Below are 21,760 nucleotides of genomic sequence, written 5' to 3'. Positions count from 1 at the left end.
ACCACTGATCTAGGTATAGCAGCACTGTATTGAATGTAAAACATCTCAATCTGTTGCGGCTCCACTGGCTACTACACAGCTCAAATTTAATGTATTGAATAGCAAAGGGTCCAAAATGATGATCATTTGCTTGAAAAGAAAGGTGTGTGACCAAGGGAACAAGTCAAGGTGTCAGCTCACCTAATGATTCGTAAGGAAGAGGCAGCAAATACTATTCATTCAAATGAAACAAATGTCTTAGTCATGGATATTCCAGAGGGGATGGACAAAATTTTTCTGGAATTTTACAGTACACTTAGGGCAGCTCTGTAGCTAGTTAAGTTACAAAGAGATCCATATTTCTTTTAATTAACATTTACAGAATTGGTAAACTCCCATTCTCTGGCAGAAATTGAAAGATAAAGATAAATTTATTAGAATTTATTAAAATAGTCACACTCTGTGGAAAACAGAAGCATGAAAATATATTTAATCATTACTTAATATACCTAACTTGTCATTGTTGCAGAACTATGTCATTCCTGTAGATCAGATGTTTAAACCACATTTGTTTAAATAAAAATATTCTCCCCTCTGCAAATGTTGCTTAATGTGGAACTATTTCACTTGCTTTATAGAACACGTGTTCTCCTAAAAGTCTGATCAGGCAGTGCTTAAAATTTTTGGTGATGCTGGAAACTAAATTATTTAAATAAAGAAATGTTGTAGGAAAACCACTGAGAATTTGACAGATTCATGTGGGTAATTTAGATCTCTTATCGTGTCTCAATACTGCTTCCCATTACGTCTGTGCACATGTGATCTCACTGCAGTCCCCCAGGTCACTGGAACAGCATGTGTGCTTAACAGTTGGCATCGCAGGAGATGCTTCGTATTTTGAGGCTCTCTGCCGCAGTCACAGCATCTCTTGATCATCGCATCTCTAGACTGACCAACTCCAGTGCGGAGTCATTTAAGGCAATACCATTTAGTCCAGAGCTGACCTGCACTGGGTGGTAGGTGCTTGACTACTGGGAGCTGGCTTGCTGAGAATGTTGTTTCATCTGCTAACCTTGGCTTTAGTTTTCTCAATATGATCTCTAAAGGAGAGTGCGCAGTCGAGAGTAACACCAAGGTATATAGGATTTATGGAATGAGTAAGTTTTGTCCCAAGCCAGCTGCCCTCGAGTTCACATTTGGCTACTTGGTTTTTGAGATGGAATGCACTGTCTTGCATCTTTGCTGGGTTTACATACAGTTGGTTGGCTGCATAGTACTTGTCTAGGGTGTTTAGTGTATTCACCAGAGTACTGTTTAATATGCCAAACTCCTTGGCCTTTGTCGTGATGCACAGATTATCTGTGTAGATAAAGCATCTTGTGCCAGGGTAGTTTGACGGGTCATTTGTGTAGATGTGGAATAATGTAGGTGCTAAAACACTATTTAGCAATCCAGATTACCAAGGGTCAGTGTGCTGAAAATGTACTATCCCAGATATTCCTATTATATCATGACAGATTCTTCTATCATTGCATGTAACATAATTAACAGTAGTTGATTTTGAGAGTTTGTTGGAAGTGTTGCCTTCTCTGATAGAGGTTGGAATGATGGCCTCCTTTGCCCATCGTTAAAATGCCACATGCTGCTATGCAGCATTACTTGAGAAAGCATGATTTTGATGGAGATTTACACAAGAAGTTTGGAATGTACAGAAAAATTGTTTATATTACAGTGTGACAAAATTAGGAATGTATATACAGTTAGCCTTTCAACGTACTTTACCAGGAAGAGTATTAAATTACATAAATGAGATGCATGGTACGCCTACATAATTGTGCTGTTTGTAAGAAAGGTGACCTAATTTTCGCAGAGTTGCCATGTAACGGAACAGTGTGTAGCTGCAAAGAGATGATACGCTATTTTAATTTGCATGTTGTCCTCTTTCAGCTTTTTTGCATTAAATAAAGTAAAAACTTTTTAAGGTATTAAACGAATGATGTAGCAGGTTCATTGATTTCTTGAAATTTCAGATTCACAGACAACCACCTTTTTCTCCTCCTGGTGCCTTGTTGTAAAGCTTCCTCATTGTACCTTATTCTAGCCACATGGGCAATCAATGACAATATATATGATGTCTTCAGTTACCCTTTTTCCCACACCATAGGGATATTCTTACTCTGTGTGAAGCTCTGGAAGGAGAGTTTTGTTTCTGCTCCCATATCAACTACTTTTCTGTTGCAGTGAAATATTCTCCTTGTCTACAAGAAGGCATCTCGCTTTTTCCACCTCAGAACAGTATTTTGGTTTGTCTCCATGATTTTGAATGAAAACCATTTAAAAAATAACTGGTATCAAAAGGAACCAATGTCAGAAAGCTGAAGTCAGACAAATTCAAATGAGAAATTAGGCACCTCTTTTAATAGTGGGGGTGATTAACCATTCGAAGAAACACCTAAGGGAATTGGTTAGATTCTCCATTTCTTGAAGTTTTTCAAGACTGGATGCCTTTCTGGAAAGTATTTTTTTCTCCAAACATAAGTTATTGGGCTCAATACAGGGGTAACTCGGAGAAATGTCATGGGCTGTGATATACAGGATGATCTAATAGCCCCTTCGGGTCTTAAACTCTATGAATCTATGAAAAGCCACTTTTTAATCCCATGTCTGACTTTATTTATTTTATTTATTTATTTATTTATCTATCTATCTATCTTTCTTTGTAAAAACAACTCTTCCTTATTTGGGTTCTAGCTATTCTATTTTTCTGCAGTGCCAAGATGCTAGTTGATTTGCAGACTTTAATTGGATCATGAAATTTTGCTTCACACTTTTCTATCTCCTCACATAACACCTCTACAGCCAAACTTTAAGAAGGAATGTTTAAACACTTAAAGAACTACCATTCTTAATGATTTCTTTTCAAGTTTTAAATAGTCCCAGATGAAGATGATCTTAGAATACTGGAAATTTCACAAGAATCTTGTAAAATAATGTAGGCAAGCAAGATTAATAGATTCCAACACCAGAAGGGACCATTGTGATCATCTAGTCTGACCTCCTCAATAAAACACAGGCCATAGAACTTCCCGAAAATTATTCCTGGACATTGTCTTTTAGAAAAACAACAAGTCTCGATATTAAAAATGCCAGTGATGGAGAATTCACCACGACACTTAGGAAACTGTTCCAGTGGTTAATTACCTTTACTGTTAAAAATGTGAGCCTTATTTCCAGTCTGACTTTGACTTGCTTCAACTTCCAGCCATTGTATTGGGTTATGTTTTCTCTGCTAAACCGAAGAGCCCATTATTAAATATATATTCCGCATGTATAGATATTTATAGACTGTAATCAAGAGACCCCCTTAACCTTCTCTTTGTTAAGCTAAATAGATTCAAGAAGCTCAATCACTATAAGGCATATTTGTAATCCTTTAGTGATTTTCATGGCTCTTCTTTGAGCCCTCTCCAATTTGTCTACATCCTTCTTGTATTGTGGACACCAGAACTGGACACAGTATTCCAGCAGAAGTCTCACCAATGCCAAGTGCAGAGGTATAATAACCTCTTTCCTCCTCTTCAAGAGTCCCCTGTTCATGCATCCAAAGACCTGATTAGTCCTTTTGGCCAGTGTCTCACCGAGAGCTCATGTTCAGCTAATTATCCGCTACAACACCCAAATATTTTTCACAGTCACTGCTTCTCAGGATAGAGTCCCTCATCCTGTAAGTATGGCCTACGTTCTTTGTTCCTAGACAGATGCATTTACATTTAGCCATATTGAAACACGTATTGTTTGCTTGTGCCCAGCTTACCAAGAGATCCAAATCTCTCTGTATCAGTGACGTGTCCTATTCATTATTTACCATTCCCCCAATTTTTGGGTCATCTGCAGACTTTATCAGGGATGATTTTATGTCCCCTTCCAGGTCATTGATAAAAATGTTAAAGAGCGTAGGGCCAAGAACTAATCCCTGCAGGAACCCACTAGAAACACTGTGAGTATCATTTGTTATTGTGTTCTCCAAGAGTTTCATAGTGTTTTAAACTACACCTGCAATAGTTTCCACCCATCCTAGTATTTCTGGGACCCTTTCACATTTGCAGGGTGATGAAGCAGTCCTGCAAACCTCACTTTCAGGATGTCAACATTTTTGTTTGTTTTTAAATAACAAAAGGATATATGCAACATACTGGTGACACTAAAATAGAACATCATGTTTCAGTGCAACATCCTGTTCACGTTTGTCCCGTTGGCTTTCTTAGTTATGCATAACTGTTCTACTGTTACCTTGCACCTCTCACTTTTTTTGTTTATTGCATCTGTCTGGGGCAGAGAGTTTAGTTTTTCTTTATTCAGCACCTAGCACAACTGGGTCCTCTGCCTTGATTGGAGCTCTAGGTAATACAGAACTAATGTTAGGCCAGACTCTCATAAATGGAAGCCTTTTGATTCATTAAAGTCAAGAAAATATAAGTCCATATCCAATAATGTTGGATAAACAAAAATTATCAATCCACTTGTGCTTTCTCTTTTCTATGGTGCCAAAAGTGCCAGTCATGATTTCCTTCTTCTCTCAACTTCAGAAACAGAATATACTAGCTTCCTAAAGGAAATTAAAGCTGCAGGTGAAGGAATAATAAATATTTAAAATGTCATAGTAATGACATTTCTAGGTGCATATTGTCTTTCCTGGGATGAATACATGCTTTAAATCAATAAAGTAGCAACTTAATGATCACAGTTTACTAGTTATTATATTTTATGAATGTTTCTCTCATTCATATATCCTGAAACATTCATATATCCTGAAAAGATTTAATTTTCAGTATGAAATATGGTAATTTTTAGGGGGGGAGCAAGGAGAGAAAGGGGCTTACTCAGCGGGATACCAGGAGCATTTATATTAAAATAATTTTTTTGAATCATAGCAATCAAAATAAGGTATCATCATCTTAAATCCAGTTTTTGTTCTGAAACTCGGTCTGAATGAATGGCACCCCACTAATCAGTCTGTGATTTCTAACCAACTTCAAACAGGCTAATTCTAACCAATTCTTGTAGATTAAGATCACTTGTTTTTAAACAGATGTATTGTGTTTCCAGTCTTACAAAATCAGAAGCTCAGCCTGTTACATTGGCTATATTCAATGAAAATAATGGAGGGGACTCAGTAATCAAAAGCTTTTTCTTGTCCTGAATTTTCAGCAACATTTCTTGTTTAAGATCAAAGCATAGCTTCGTTTACTTTAGTGTAAAAAGGTATGCTGACAACATAAACACCCAGGTGCACAAAGGATCAGTATGTCTACTGAAAGGATAAGAAAAAAAAATATAACATTTCAAAAAATCTTTTTGTAAGCATTTAGACATTACTTAATTGAACATTGTTGTTTGTCAGCTTCAGAACATTTTTGGTAAGAACTACTCCTTTGTGTGCAGTAGGATTTTTTTATGTCAACCTCATATCAACTGGGACTGCTGAAGTCACCTTGCATGTAGATACCTGGCCAAAGACCCTGATTTCCTAATTTAACTCTGCAAGATATTGAGGGGAAGGGATGATGTTTAATCAAAGGCCATTTAAGCAGCATTAATAAACTGAGACAAAATGTTGCTAATATGTCTGCATAACTAATAGGTGGAGAAGGGCTCAGTGCTAGAATTTATGAAATTTGACAGCATTTAAAATGAAGGGCTATGCTCTCATTTTATTTTTATTTTTTTTGTGTGATGACTTCTGTGGCCCCTCTTCTCCACTCACATCATTCCTCCCCTTTCTGTTATGTGATTTTGGGTAGGTTATTGGCAAGAAGGAGATGGGGCATAGAAGGTTATTAGAGCCAGTTCTGTTTGTCTCTTTCTGGGTATGTCTACACTACGAAATTAGGTCGATTTTATAGGAGTCGATTTTTTAAGAAATCGATTTTATACAGTCGATTGCGTGTGTCCCCACTAAGCGCATTAAGTCGGTGGAGTGCGTCCACAGTACTGAGGCTAGCGTCGACTTTCGGAGTGTTGCACTGTGGGTAGCTATCCCACAGTTCCCGCAGTCTCCGCCGCCCATTGGAATTCTGGGTTGAGCTCCGAATGCCTGATGGGGCAAAAACATTGTCGCGGGTGGTTTTGGGTACATGTCATCAGGCCCCCCTCCCTCCCTCCGTGAAAGCAACGACAGACAATCGTTTCATGCCATTTTTCCATGCAGACGCCATACCATGGCAAGCGTGCAGCCCGCTCAGCTCAGCCGCCGCTGTTGTGTCCTGGGTGCTGCTGGCAGCAGATGGTGCAATAGGGCTGCAAACCATCGTCATCGAACGACCGCTTCCTCTGCCACTCTGCTCTCCTGCAGACGCCATACCACAGCAAGCACGGAGCCTGCTCAGATCACCGCGGCACTTATGAGCACTGTAAACACCACCTGCATTATCCTGCAGTATATGCAGCACCAGAAACTTCAAAAGCAGGCAAGGAGGCGACGGCAGCGCGGTGACGAGAGTGATGAGGACATGGACACAGACTTCTCTCAAAGCACAGGCCCTAGCAATTTGGACATCATGGTGGTAATGGGGCAGGTTCATACCGTGGAACGCCGATTCTGGGCCCGGGAAACAAGCACAGACTGGTGGCACTGCATAGTGTTGCAGGTCTGGGATGATTCCCAGTGGCTGCGAAACTTTCGCATGCGTAAGGGCACTTTCATGGAACTTTGTGACTTGCTTTCACCTGCCCTAAAGCGCAAGAATACCAAGATGAGAGCAGCCCTCACAGTTCACAAGCAAGTGGCAATAGCCCTCTGAAAGCTTGCAACGCCAGACGCTACCTGTGAGTCGGGAATCAATTTGGAGTGGGCAAATCTACTGTGGGGGCTGCTGTGATCCAAGTAGCCAATGCAATCACTGAGCTGCTGCTATCAAGGGTAGTGACTCTGGGAAATGTGCAGGTCGTAGTGGATGGCTTTGCTGCAATGGGATTCCCTAACTGTGGTGGGGCAATAGACGGAACGCATATCCCTATCTTGGGACCAGAGCACCAAGGCAGCCAGTACATAAACTGCAAGGGGTACTCTTCAATGGTGCTGCAAGCACTGGTGGATCACAAGGGACATTTCACCAACTTCAACGTGGGATGGCCGGGAAAGGTACATGACGCTTGCATCTTTAGGAACTCTGGTCTGTGTGAACAGCTGTAGCAAGGGACTTACTTTACAGACCAGAAAATAACCGGTGGGGATGTTGAAATGCCTATAGTTATCCTTGGGGACCCAGCCTACCCCTTAATGCCATGGCTTATGAAGCCATACACAGGCACCCTGGACAGTAGTCAGGACCTGTTCAACTATAGGCTGAGCAAGTGCAGAATGGTGGTAGAATGTGCATTTGGACATTTAAAAGCGTGCTGGCGCAGTTTGCTGACTAGGTTAGACCTCAGCGAAACCAATATTCCCATCGTTATTACTGCTTGCTGTGTGCTCCACAATATCTGTGAGAGTAAGGGGGAGACATTTATGGCAGGGTGGGAGGTTGAGGCAAATCGCCTGGCCGCTGATTACGCGCAGCCAGACACCAGGGCGGTTAGAAGAGCACAGCAGGGCGCGCTGCGCATCAGAAAAACTTTGAAAACCACTTTCATGACTGGCCAGGCTACGGTATGAAAGTTCTGTTTGTTTCTCCTTGGTGAGAACCCGCCCCTTGGTTCACTCTACTTCCCTGTAAGCCAACCACCCTCCCCCCTTTGATCACCACTTGCAGAGGCAATAAAGTCATTGTTGTTTCAAGTTCATGCATTCTTTATTAATTCATCACACATATGGGGGGATAACTGCCAAAGTAGCCCGGGAGGGGTGGAGGAGGAGGGAAGCACCAGGTGGGGTGGTGGAGGAGGGAAGGACAAGGCCACACTGCACTTCAAAACTTCTTGAATGCTAGCTTTCTGTTGCTTGGGCAGTCCTCTGGGGTGGAGTGGTTGGGTGCCCACCCCGTTCTTGGGCGTCTGGGTGAGGAGGCTATGGAACTTAGGGAGGAGGGCGATTGGTTATGTGGCTAACAGGGGCTGCAGCAGTGGTCTGTGCTCCTGCTCCCTTTCCTGCACCTCAACCATACGCTGGAGCATATCCGTTTGATCCTCCAGTAGCTTCAGCATTGCATCCTGCCTCCTCTGATCACACTGACGCCACCTATCCTCTTGATCCCGCCACCTGTCCTCTCGTGCATCCCTCTTGTCCTGGCGTTCATTTTGTGCTTTCCTGCACTCTGACATTGTCTGCCTCCACGCATTCTGCTGGGCTCTTTCAGTGTGGGAGGACTGCATGAGCTCAGAGAACATTTCATCGCGAATGCGTGGTGTTAGGTTTTTTTTTTTTTTTTTTGCCTTCTAATCTTTGCTAGCCTCTGGCATGGAGATGATAGGGGGAGCGTTGAAACATTTGCAGCTGCGGGAGGAAAAAAGGGAGAGAAGTATTTAAAAAGACACATTTTCGAGAACAATGGGTAGACTCTTTCACGGTGAACCAAGCTGTTAACATTACATAGCCTCTTATATTGAGGGCCTGCCGGTTTGGTGTGAGAGATCACACACGCAGGGCCGGCGGACAACAAAATTCGGCTTGCAGGCAGACATGGTAAGCCACAGTCTTTTGGCTTTTTTAACCTTCATAACATGTGGAAATAGTTTCAAACAGCAGCGCCCTCATTTCCCATACCAACCACCTGTTGGGTTGGCCATTTAAAAGGAGGGGCTGTGGTTTTCGGGTTAACGTGCAGCACAAACCCAAGTAACCCCCTCACACCCACCCAATTCAATGGGATGATCGCTTCACCCCTCCCCCCACTGCGTGGCTAACAGCGGGGATGATTTCTGTTCAGCCACAGGCAAACAGCCCAGCAGGAATGGCCACCTCTGAATGTCCCTTAATAAAATTCCCTTATTTCAACCAGGTGACCATAAATGATATCACTCTCCTGAGGATAACACAGAGAGATAAAGAACGGATGTTGCTTGAATGCCAGCAAACACCGGGACCATACGCTGCCATGCTTTGTTATGCAATGATTCCAGACTCCATGCTACTGGCCTGGCATGGTACAGTGTCCTACCATGGAGGATGGAATAAGGCTGCCCTCCCCAGAAACCTTTTGCAAAGGCTTTGGGAGTACATCCAGGAGAGCTTCATTGAGATGCCCCTGGAGGATTTCTGCTCCATCCCCATACACGTTAACAGACTTTTCCAGTAGCTGTATTGCCCGCAAATGCATCCAAGTCTTCAGGGCAAATTAATCATTAAACACGCTTGCTTTTAAACCATGTATTATATTTTCAAAGGTCCCTTCTCCACCTTCAAGGTCCGGGAGCCCGCCCTGAGTGGGTTGGGAGGGTACTGGCTCCAGGGTGATAAACAGCACATAGCAAGCAAGCGGAGAAACGGTTTTCCCCGACAGCCAGGAACTATCTTCAGCCACCACCTCATCATCATCTTCCTCGTCCCCAAAATCCGCATCCCTGTTGCGTGAGAATCCATTGACGGAGTGCACGCACAGGGGTGGGGTAGTTGTAGGGGCACCCCCTAGAATGGCATGCGGCTCATCATTGAAGCGGCATGTCTGGAGCTCTGACCCGGAGCAGCAATTTGCCTCTCTGGTTCTTTGGTAGGCTTGCGTGAGCTCCTTAAATTTCACGCGGCACTGCTGCGGGTCCCTGTTATAGCCTCTGTCCTTCATGCCCTTGGAGATTTTTTTCATATACTTGGGCATTTCGTCTTTTTAGCACGGATTCCTCTCCCCATACAGCGATCAGATCCAGTACCTCCTGTTCGATCCATACTGGAGCTCTTTTGCGATTCTGGGACTCCATGGTCACCTCTGCTGATGAGATCTGCACGGTCACCTCTGAGCTCGCCACGCTGGCCAAACAGGAAATGAAATTTAAAAGTTCACGGGGCTTTTCCTGTCTACCTGGCCAGTGCATCTGAGTTGAGAGTGCTGTCCAGAGTGGTCACAATGGAGCACTCTGGGATAGTTCCCGGAGGCCAATACCGTCGAATTGAGTCCACACTACCCCAAATTCGACCCAGCAAGGTTGATTTTAGCACTAATCCCCTCGTCGGGGAGGAGTACAGAAATCGATTTTAAGAGCCCTTTAAGTGGACAAAAATGGCTTCGTCATGTGGACGGGTGCAGGGTTAAATCGATCTAACGCTGCTGAATTCGACCTAAACTAATAGTGTAGACTAGGGCTGAGAAGAGGTATCTCTCTTTAGTTCTCTACTGTCCTTTCTTTGTCTCCTAATGTCTCTTACTCTTCCCCCTCTTTCTTGCTGTTTCCTCTTCCTTCCACCTCTTGCCACTTGTTCCTTCCATTGCTCAGTTTTTTTTCTCATACATTTCTACCTGTTGTCCTTGTTGAACTCCACCTTGCCATACTTCTTACACATGCTCCCTATCAGCACTCTTCATTATTAGTGATTGTAGTGCCTATAAACTACAAGAATTTATGGCCCTGTGCTGCCTGGGAGGATACAATTTGTGTGAAGTTGGATTGGGATTATATGATCATGGCACAATCCTGCCTAATTAAATGTATGTGGGCTAGAATTGAGAGCTGTGTCAAAATTTAGTACGTTGAGACTGTGTGAGCCGGTCTCATTGCTGTAATAATTTAGCATAACATTAACACTGCTCCTGCATTCTTAAGGGAGAAATGGACATGTTTTAGTATTTATTATTTGTTTTAGGTATTCCAGTGTTATAGCTAACCTTTATGAATCTGTAGTTTTGTTGGGAAGTGGTTGGGGTTTATATATGAAGGGAGAAACAGACTTCTCCTGCAGGTGTGGAAAATTGATGGCTTGCCTGAAAGGTTTTGAAATGCTGGCTTGATGCTGGCATAATTTAATGTCAGGGTAAGTCTTAAGTTATATCTTTGGAAGTGATTTTTGTGTAAATTGTGATAATTAACTGCTTGGCTCACAGTTAAAGCAGGTATGGAAATTACCCTTTTCAGTGGTGATTACATGCGGTTGTGTTGACACACAATAAGTAGCAAAGTCTACTTAGTTTAACATGACTTTTTTAATGAGACAATGTTATTTCTTGGAACTCTGAAGTACCAAATTTAGCATTGTTTACTATCTTTGTACAGCCACCTGGAAATGGGTTAGATTTTGGACAAAGATTCTTAGATTGTTAAATGGGATTACCGGGTATTTATTTATTTTTATTTGTGGGAGAAACTGATTTTTTTCCATGTGGAGAACTTCCTGTCTCAAATTCTGCAAGACCAGACAGGCTCTGTTCTGTACCACCATTATATATTTTACATCCTTTAAAAGCTGTACACAATCCTATTAATCAAACTAACTGTTTTTCATTACATGATTACCCTCTCAGTAATTTCAGTCTCTGACTGAACCAGGGTCAGGTGACTTCAGCCAATTGACTTTGACAATGTGAAGGGGAAGAGCCCTTTCTTCCTCTTTCCCTCTAAGTTCTTATACTGTGTTCATCATTATGTCGTCTAAGTGATACTACTTGGTGATTCTTTGTTGAACTTGGATACGTGTGTTTAAGGTTTACCTTGTCCACGACCTCATCATTTATTCCCCTCCTCCCCCCAAACTGAGCTACATGCACCAGATGTGAGGAATCCAGTGCATTACAGCCTCAAAGCACTTGTCTTATGGAACCTCTTCTGCAGAGCTGTGGCAGCCAGGGCAAAAGAGGAACATCTAATCATCCATATTATTGGCAGCCTAATTTTGGCAGAAGGGCTCAGCTTTCTGATAATACTCCTTCATTGCATTTGTTTGCTCTGTATTTTGGGTCAGGTAAAAGTGAAGGACTTTCCAAGGCTGCCTGAGTTCAGTGCAGACATTTGTTTGGAGCACAGTTCTATCCACTTCAAAGGGGCCAACAATATAATTGCAGTGCTGAGTCAGCTGTGAATTGGTGGCAGCATCTTAAGATGTGTAGCACAGCAAGAATTTTGTTGGTGTAAGATACTGCATGCCATCAGTGTAAGCCAAGTTATTTATGTGAAAAATAGGTAGATTTGGGAGCAATGTGTGAAGGAGGAAAACCTGTTATATAATAAACACAAAGACCACTATGTGCTAAAAGATACAGTTTAGGAATGGTGAAAAAGTCTTTTAATTTTGCTGCCAGTAAAATATTTGGGGGAAGAGGGAATATTATGAAAGAACTAAGTAAACTTTTTAGCAATATTCTATTTTTTCCCTTACAGTTTAAACACTTAATGTTTCATACATTTCTGTAACCCTTCACATGTTTTGAGTTAACCTTTGTGGACATCTGCTTGAGCAGCAGAAGGTTATTCAATTCATGGTTTCCCAAGGCATTGCAATTTTTAAAAACTTTTTTTCATTCTCCATTAAAACTCTTCATTTTTTTTTCTGACTTTGCCTTAACTTAACCCACTGTGACACATCTACTTGTAAATGCCAGTATAACTTCAAAAATGGAACCTCTGCTGTCATTTTTCATAAGGGAAGCTGCAAAACATTCTGTCATGAAGTGATCTCATTAAATCAGAAAAGACACAGCCACTGAGTTAGGAATATGTTTATAACCACTCTTTGCATTTAGTTCTTTATTTAGAAGGACTTTGGAAAATTTATAGGAATATGGGAATTGCTAGTGGTCTGTGTAGTCCAGTATCCTGTCTCCAACAGTGGCTGGTACCAGACACTTTAGAGGAAGTTGCAAAGTAACCCTCAAAGTGGGCAATTAGGTAATGACCTGCCCATATGGTAAACTTCCTCCTAATCTCCTTGATTAGAGGTTGACAAAGACCATGTCTACATTACAAACTTCTGTTGGCACAGCTATAGCAGTAAGGGGTATGAAGAGGTGTGATATCTGACTGACCGCTGTGTCAGCAAAAGCCCCTAGTATAGACACATTTATATCCTCAAAACTGCACTTTTACTGGTATAGCTTATTTCATTCAGGGATGTAAAATGGCTGGATTAAGCTATATCAGCAAAAGCACAGTTTTGCTGGTAAAGTTGTTTCCACAATAGAAACACTTTGGCAGTATAGTATATTGATATAGCTATACTGGAAAACATTCCTAATATAGACATGGCTTTGTATTCTAACGTGTGAAGACATATAGGACCAGGTCTCTATCCAGTTTGCAGATGCAAACAACTGCACACACACTTTTTAAAGTATATGCCCTCATAAGGATGTTTTTCTAAATATGGATTTTCATTACTATTGTTTGTATTATTGCAGCCCAAGAGGCCCCAGTCCCGCCCCCTCCAAGCACTGTGTAATCACATAGCAAGACACATCCCCTGCCCAAAAGAATTAGTCTAATTTAAAACAAATGGAGGAGATTATGAAGTTGATGGCAAGACTAACAGTGATAGCCTGTGTGAACACATGTTCCAAACTGAGCAATTAACAGTTAGAATGATCTTTAAATATTAGTTGTCCTTACTAGCCATTATCAGCTGGCATTTTACCATAGGCATCAAGATAGAAATGGTTTTTGAGGTACGCCTCTACCCCGATATTACGCGACCCGATATAACACGAATTCAGATATAATGCGGTAAAGCAGCGCTCCGGGGGGGCGGGGCTGCACACTCCGGTGGATCAAAGCAAGTTCGATATAACGCGGTTTCACCTATAACGCGGTAAGATTTTTTTGGCTCCCGAGGACAGCGTTATATTGGAGTAGAGGTGTATTTATAGGAGATCAGAACAGTGGCTTTAGAGATTGGTTTCTTCCATGCATAAAGTGACTCATGGGAGAAAGTATGCTGCACTAAACATTCCAGTCTCAATATTTATCTCAGTTCATAGAATGAACCTAACTCAATGTACTAGATTCACATATAAATTAGAATAGTCATTAAATATAAATTAAGACAGTGTCCACTAAAATACTTCCTACCCAGTCAAACTCACTCTAGACAAATAGGCTTTCAAGATATGTCTATGCAGGGATTAAAAACACTGGTCCACGTCAGCTGAGTCAGGTTTACAGGGCTATGGTTGAAACATTGCTGTGTTTGGGTTCAGGCTGGAGCCCAAGCTCTGGGATCCTGCAAGGGTGTGTCCTGAAGATCCACAGATTTGGACCCTGAGCTAAGGAGGCAAACTAATTCCAGAATCAGGGCTTGTTGGAAGGCAAATGAGATCCACTCCCCTTTAGCTTTAAGCCGTTTCTAGTAGCCTTTATTTTGTACATTTTAAGACAATGCTGTTAGCACCTATGAGTTACATATACATTCAAAAACAGATAAGGCAAGAGAAGTTACCTTTCCTGGGGACAGGGTGACTTTTTTCAAATCTCTGGTGTCTGCTGTGTTCTTCCCCTGTCTCTTCTCCATGCTTGTTTTCAATCATTATCTTTTATACCCTGTTCCATAACTTTGCCTCATACCTATCCATTCTAAAGCCCAACTAAACATTTGTATGCATAAATCACAATAATTAACCTAAACTAATATATTTTTGCTTACCTTGCTAAAATTCACTTCTGTGATTTATTCTTTGCTGTCAACCCCACTGGTACCTTCAAATTGTTTTTGATCTTACTGGTCTGTTTTTGTGGCCTTGGGTTTTTGCATGTTAACTTGTTTTGTGGGGGAACCTGAAGTTAACAGTTCTCTTGTGATGGTTTCACCTGCTATTTATATAGACCAGGGTTTTACAGAGTAAGACACACAAACCAGTTGTCATGGTTTACACAATAATTTTTAAGCTAAATTTTGAAATTCTGCATCAGCAGGGACATGTACAAGAACAAAAAAAGTCCTTTATATCTTCCTATAATATAGATAATAATTTATCTAACATTGTTTAATATATTAACGGGTTGGGTTATGTGTATGACTAGTACAATTCATTACACAGTTTTCCAACAGCCTCTCTATTGACAATACTCTAGCACCAGTTTCCTGATGTACAAATCTAGGAACTGTTAACTTGAGCATTTTGTCTAGTCTCAGCTTGCAGGTATAACAAAGGGTGAACAGTCTTTGGAAACAAGTGATACAAACCACGTAGGGCTTAAGTTAATTCTTGTGTTGCACCTAGAAATGAAAGCCAATGTAATTTACAGAGCACTGGTGAAAAATGTCTAGATAGGTAAGCATATGGACAGATGCACTTCTCTCTAGCTGAAGTTTTCAAATATTCACAGAATATGCATTGTAATTCCGTCTGCAGGTGACAAAGACATAGATAACCACGGTGAGGTCTGCATTTGAGAGAACTGGTAAAAAGCTGATAGCCAGTGGCATATTATTATACCCGCAAACTGAGACTAGACAGAATGCCCAGGTTAACAGTTTCTAAAATACATAACAATTGGGAGCAGATTTTGACTTTGTGGTTGGGTTGTTAATTACTACCTTAATTTGTTCAAGGTGACCTGGTAAGAACTTATTTTCCTACACAGTCTTAGCTTTCATTGGTGAAAAATGTGACCTTGGACTGTTGCTTTCATTGTTCAGCTAGTTTGGAATGCAGCAGTTTCAGATGAGTCAGGAGTAATAGGATGGGATCTGCAACCTTCTGCAAAAAACAAACACACAAAAACACCACCACCAGCAGCTTCTTGGTGGTGTGAGTGTTTCTGACAAGAAAATAAACATGAATGGATCCATTAGTAGCCCAAGAAACTGGCACATCAATTTAGCAACAACATAAATGAGTACGCTTTACTACATTTATTTATTTTTTCTGCAAGAAGTGGCCACCTAAGGTAAGCTCCTAAACTCAAACATTCATCAGGTGTGTGATAGTACTATAGCTGCAAAGATTGGACCAGCTCCCCAGTTTTTAATCCGTCTTAAAAAAAAAAAACACGATTTGCTCTCTTTTATTATTTTTTTCCTTCCCATAATGGATTTCACCAGCAACTTCTTTTGCGAATATTTTGGTTTAGGGTCAACAGTTGAACTACTTCTAAAAGTCAGTGGTAAACAAAGTATAATCCCACAGCCCGAGAAAGCCACTAGTATATTATACTTCAGTAAATGTTAATAGTTGTCAGGGAGCTATGATACAGACATCAGAGTTAATACATAAATAGCAAGAGGAAATGTTCTTCATGTTCAGTTTTGCCATTTTGGGCAGTGTGTTTTCTTTCTTCTGCAAGCTAGGAGGTAGGAGCCAGACCTGTCAATGTGAGGAAGGGAAGGGCTTGGCTTTTGTCTTTCATAAAGCCCTGTATTCTTCTGCTTCCTAACAACACTGAAAGGTGGCCTCCAAATCTCCTGCTCTACTAATTTGCATAGCAAAGTAGACCTCAAAACTTTGCTAATTTACCTTTTGATAAAGTCTTTTCCCTTGATTCAGTGGGCAGATTTTGTTTATGTTGCCTATTTTCCTTCCAACCTAAGGGGGATCTGTGCATTACAGCTTACAGCAACCCCTCCTTATTCCCAAAGCTGTAGGCCCAACATAGTAGACAAGCTTGCATAAAAGAATCCGAAACACTGGAGGCACTTTCAGCCCTCCTTGAGTCCCTGTCTGGATGGAGCTCTGTTTTTGTTTATATGGGAAGTCACATTATAGGGTAAAATGGTTTCTTCAAAGAGCTCTGCTGGTATTTTTCAGCACTTGGTGGTGGCAGTTGTACTATCTCTAGCACCACCACCCTACTCAGGCAAACTTTGCTACAAGCAAACCTCCTCAAATTCTTAAGAACATTATTATTATTATTATTATTATTATTATTTTTTTAATCACTCGTGGTTGGCCAAAAAGGATCTTTGAGTCAGTCAATATATAATTGAGAAACCAGCAAGGAGGACCATCACACTGGAATCTTGCAGAGCTCATTACACTTAACATTCTCCATGAGAATGCTGGTCTCAAAAGACAGCTTGTCGCTATAAACTACAGGCTGGCATTACTATTCCTGGGACCAACATGGCTACAACAACACTTCAAACAATAATGGAAGAGATCATATTCTTGCTATGGAATTTACCATTTTGTATCAGCCAAGTGCCCAGGTGTTGTTTTGGGGTTTTTTACATTGTTTTTCCTTCTTGATTGCAGCTACTTCTTGCTCTCCAGCTTTCCTCACAAGGAGGGGTTAATTGAATTACACTGCATATTCCCTGCACTGTTCAATGGAGCTGCGGACCAGGGGGAGCTGGTGAGATGAGCCACAGAAGCTGGCTAGAAGTTTCTTTCTTCCCTGGTACACAGGAGGGAAGAAAGATCTGAGCTGGGGGTAACTAGAGAATATTTTGGGAGCAGAGGCCAGGAGAGTGTGGATGTAGGCTGTCCAGAGGGCATAGTGCAGGGGTCGGCAACGTTTGGCACGTGGCTCGCCAGCCTAAGCACCCTGGCCTGCCGTGCCAGTTTATTTACCTGCTGACGCGGCAGGTTCGGCCGATCGCAGCCCCCACTGGCCGCGGTTCGCCGTCCCGGGCCAATAGGGGTGGCGGGAAGCCACGGCCAGCACATCCCTCGCCTGCGCCGGGACGGCGAACCACGGCGAGTGGGGGCCGCGATGGGCCCAACCTGCCGCGTCAGCAGGTAAATAAACTGGCCCGGCCCGCTAGGGTGCTTACCCTGGCGAGCCGCGTGCCAAACGTTGCCGACCCCTGGCATTGTGAAATAAACTGTCCCTGGAAATGATCAACTAATTTGACAAAAATGATTTTCAGCTGTGAGACATGGGAGCATAAGGATGGAAACGAAAGATATTTCATTATGGTAAAATAATGTAACAATGTCATGGAATTTAGGGGTGGCAGCTGCAGAATTTGGTCCTGTTATGTGGTGATGTATGTGGCATTCTTATATTTTTTTCTTTAATATTAAAGTGTGTGATTTGAACCCACAGAATGAGAATGTTTGTTTGTAATTTATCTAAAAATTCCACACTAGACATACCTTGCCCCTTTCTGTCCAGGTTTGCTGATAAAGGCTTTAGTGTTACCCACTTTTCTAAAATCACTTTTATAGAAGACATTGCTGTTTACACTGCACAGCTGAGGTGCCTAGCCATTAATCATCAGATTAAACAGATCTCCGTCACAGAGCTGCAGGGTGGGTGGAAACTTGTATTGCAATTTTCAACCAGTGTAGCGGGCATGCAGATGCAGAAAATTCCTATTTCCCGCCCCCTCCCGCCCATACTACTATATGTAAACAGATTTTTCTTATATGTGTCATCTTGATGCAAATAATAGTATGACTAAGAGTTGATTCCCCCCCCGCCCCCCAACTTGTTAAACGTTTTCAAGACATTGAACTCAATTCTCTGTTGCACTGTGGTCTTGTGCTGCTTGCTAGCACAAAGATGCCCTAAACCTGGCAGATATGTTCATCTAACAATTCCATGTTGACACGCAGCTGGATTAGTAGCTCCACACCACTCCCTTGCAGCTCCTTGGATAGGAGCCGTAACTGGGGGAAAGGTGTCTGCAGGCATTGCCCCTGCAGCTCCCATTGGCTGCAGTTCCATGCCAATGGGAGCTGCGAGGGCATTGCTTGGGGTGTGGGCAGCATGTGGAGCCTCCTGGCTGCCCCTACGCATAGGAGCCAGAGGGGGGACATGCCACTGCTTCCGGGAGCCTCACAGAGCGGGGCTTGCGGGAGCTCAAGGTCTGGATTAAAGTGCCTGGAGGGCCAGATGTGGCCCCCGGGCCGTAGTTTGCTCACCCCGACCTAGATTCTTCCATGAGTTTTCTCTCTCTCTAAAGTTCAGTGCTTATTTGCAAGGTAAATATTACCTGAAGAATTTTCTGTAAAATGTTATCTTTTCATAAATCAATAACTGGTTATTCTTAGTGGATATCACTTGTGTAAATGTTTTAAATAATTGATCTGAATGTTACTTTCTTTAATACTACTTTTTCATTAATGCTAATGTGGTAGACACTTGTCTTTAGGCTACATGTATAGCTTCTTTTTAATTCCTTTACCCAACTTGCAATTTAATTTTTCATGCTTATTAACTTGTAGGATAAGAAGTGGTGTTAAGATATTGAGCACCAACTAATTTTATCCCGCAAATTACTAAAATCTGTAGTCTCAATAAACAAGAAATGGTAGGCCAAATCAAATTGCTTCTCTTAATATCCATTCTGGGATGTGACTCCCATTATCTTAGTCACCTGGGGTTGTTTGCCATGGTTTAGGGAACACCACGATTAAAAATAATCACTATTATTATTTATGACTGTATTAAAGAAAGGAAAAAAATTAAAAACAGAACAAAAAACAAATAATGTACAGCGGTTACTGCAGCTACAATCTTCTTTATATGTTTCTCTGTGGCAAATTTTTAACCGAGATTGCACCTTTGAGAGTGGGCCTGTCCCTGATGGGGCACTCTTATCTAGATAAGTTAAGACCAAAGTATATTTTCAACACTAATAGTGAGTTGTGTTTTATAGATGGGCAAATGAATTTTTGTTTATGGGTAGGTGAGTGCTTTTTTGTTTTATTTAAAGATAACATAAAGAGAGTGATCTTAATGAAGTCTTGTGAAAGCAAAGAAGGTGTTTAAATTAGAAGTTATTCAAGGAGCTCTCTTGAGACAGGCATATTAAGAATTCTAATATTCAAATTAAATCCACTGCTTCTTTCGGTTTATCCAGGTTAGCATATGTCTCCCCTATGGAAATATATAGTCTAAACCATTTTGGTGTTTAACAGGAGAAGCCATTACTATCATAAAGTAGAATAGCTTTTCAATATCCCATTTAAAATCATGACAAGAAAAAATTAAATCTAGTGCAGGGATCTCAAACTTAATTTACCTTAGGGCCAGTGCCAGTCCTCAAATCCTCCCAGCGGGCCAATGTCACTCATGCCACCCAGAATCTGCCCCCCAAAAACTCTCCCCCTACCTGCCTAAGGCTCTGGAACGGAGTTTGGGTGGGGGAGGAGGTCTGGGATAGGGGATTAGGGTGCAGGCTCTGGGAGGGAGTTTGGGTGCAGAAGGGGTGAGAGGTTGGGCTCTGGGAAGGAGTTTGGGTGGGGGAGGGGGTCTGGGGTGCAGGCTCTGGGAGCGAATTTGGGGGTTGGGGGTGTGGGGATGGGGTGCAGGCTCTGGGAGGGAGTTTGGGGGCGGGAGGGGGAGTGTGGGGAGGGGGTGCTGTCACAACCCAATGGCCCCCTCTCCTTAGGGAGTCCCCTGGGAAGGTAGATCAGCACAGCCCCGCCCTGCCCCACCCCTGGGCTGCAGGGAGGGGCCGTCAGCCACTGGAGCGAGCAGGCAGACGCTGCTCAGCTCCGCTGTGCTGCCAGGGACCCTGAGGGGGGGAGCGCCCGGGGGGACAGGTGAGGCCAAGAGAGAGACCTGGCCCCAAAACTGCTGGAGCCCCATGTGCCACATTGGGGAGGCTCGCAGGCCGCAGATCATAGAATCATAGAATATCAGGGTTGGAAGGGACCTCAGGAGGTCATCTAGTCAACCCCCTGCTCAAAGCAGGACCAATTCCCAACTAAATCATCCCAGCCAGGGCTTTGTCAAGCCGGGCCTTAAAAACCTCCAAGGAAGGAGATTCCACCACCTCCCTAGGTAACGCATTCCAGTGCTTCACCACCCTCCTAGTGAAATAGTGTTTCCTAATATCCAACCTAGACCTCCCCCACTGCAACTTGAGACCATTGCTCCTTGTTCTGTCATCTGCCACCACTGAGAACAGCCGAGCTCCATCCTTTTTGGGAACCCCCCTTCAGGTAGTTGAAAGCAGCTATCAAATCCCCCCTCATTCTTCTCTTCTGGAGACTAAACAATCCCAGTTCCCTCAGCCTGTCCTCATAAGTCATGTGCTCCAGACCCCTAATCATTTTTGTTGCCGCGGGCCGAGAGTTTGAGACCCCTGATCTCGTGCATTTGCAATCTTTCACCCTTGATGTGAAATCATGGTGATCTCGTTGTGTTCCAGAAGCAGTGCTGTACTGGAGGGTTGTTGCTTCCTAATGTTGTGTGGGGTCGTCTTTGTTCTTTGTCATCTTGCTGCTGTTTGCGTGCTCTAAAGAGATGAGATGAACAGGATGAGAGGAGATGAGTGTGACAGGTTTGCCATTGAAGTTGACAGAGGGGAGCAAGATTCATGCTGCTTGCTTAATTCAGAAAAATGTACTCTTCTTTCATAGTTTGACTAGAGGTTCAAGACACACCTCTTTTAGGGCATTCTTCAAATTGAATATTCACTGCTGTCACCTGTTCCGTGACTGAAGACATTCATGAGGTGGTTCTGGTAGCATCTTTAGAACATGAATGTACAATCTGTAATAACTATCTTTTGTTCTTGTGGAGGGAGCTGTCAGAACATTTTAGGTTAGAGTTTTAACTTGCGTATTTAGCCCATTTTCTGAGATATTCCTGTAGTTTTATTAGGGTTTAATAGGAGTTGAAATTCTGTTTCAAATAAGTACAAATACTCTTATATAAAAAGTCTTCAATTTCTCAAAATTGCCTTTTTAAAACTTACAAGATTCTTAAAGGGTCTTTTTAGCTTAAATAGTCTTCACAGAAGATGCTGCTGCTTCTTGGAAATCTTTGGAGAGGGGACTTGTATTTCTGAGTTTGATAGGGAAATTGCCAGATAATTAATTTCCCAATTAAAAACTTTACATATATAAAGTTGAGGCTTACTGCCTACAAACTTCTGTGATTTTTTTTTTTAAATCTCTTTTTAAATCTCTGAAGATGTCCGCGCAGTGTGCAGAGGCAGTCAAAAAAGCAAACAGGATGTTAGGGATCATTAAAAAGGGGATAGAGAATAAGACTGAGAATATATTATTGCCCTTATATAAATCGATGGTAC

The 21,760-nt window shown here is 42.2% G+C and overlaps 1 protein-coding gene across 1 annotated transcript in view; it reads left to right on the top strand.

The window, feature by feature from the left end:
• LOC112106863 (malonyl-CoA decarboxylase, mitochondrial) overlaps positions 1-21,760 on the top strand; it is a 55,453-nt gene that overhangs the window by 30,744 nt on the left and 2,949 nt on the right. Inside the window, exon 3 of the mRNA XM_029914242.1 lies at positions 17,022-17,121. Coding sequence (XP_029770102.1) covers positions 17,022-17,121 — 100 coding nt within the window. The remainder of the gene's footprint in view (positions 1-17,021; positions 17,122-21,760) is intronic.

Source organism: Terrapene carolina, unplaced genomic scaffold (assembly GCF_002925995.2).
Source record: "Terrapene carolina triunguis isolate 2854851 unplaced genomic scaffold, T_m_triunguis-2.0 Scaffold33911, whole genome shotgun sequence".
Taxonomy (NCBI): domain Eukaryota; kingdom Metazoa; phylum Chordata; order Testudines; family Emydidae; genus Terrapene; species Terrapene triunguis.
This window is presented reverse-complemented; position numbering and strand designations above follow the sequence as displayed.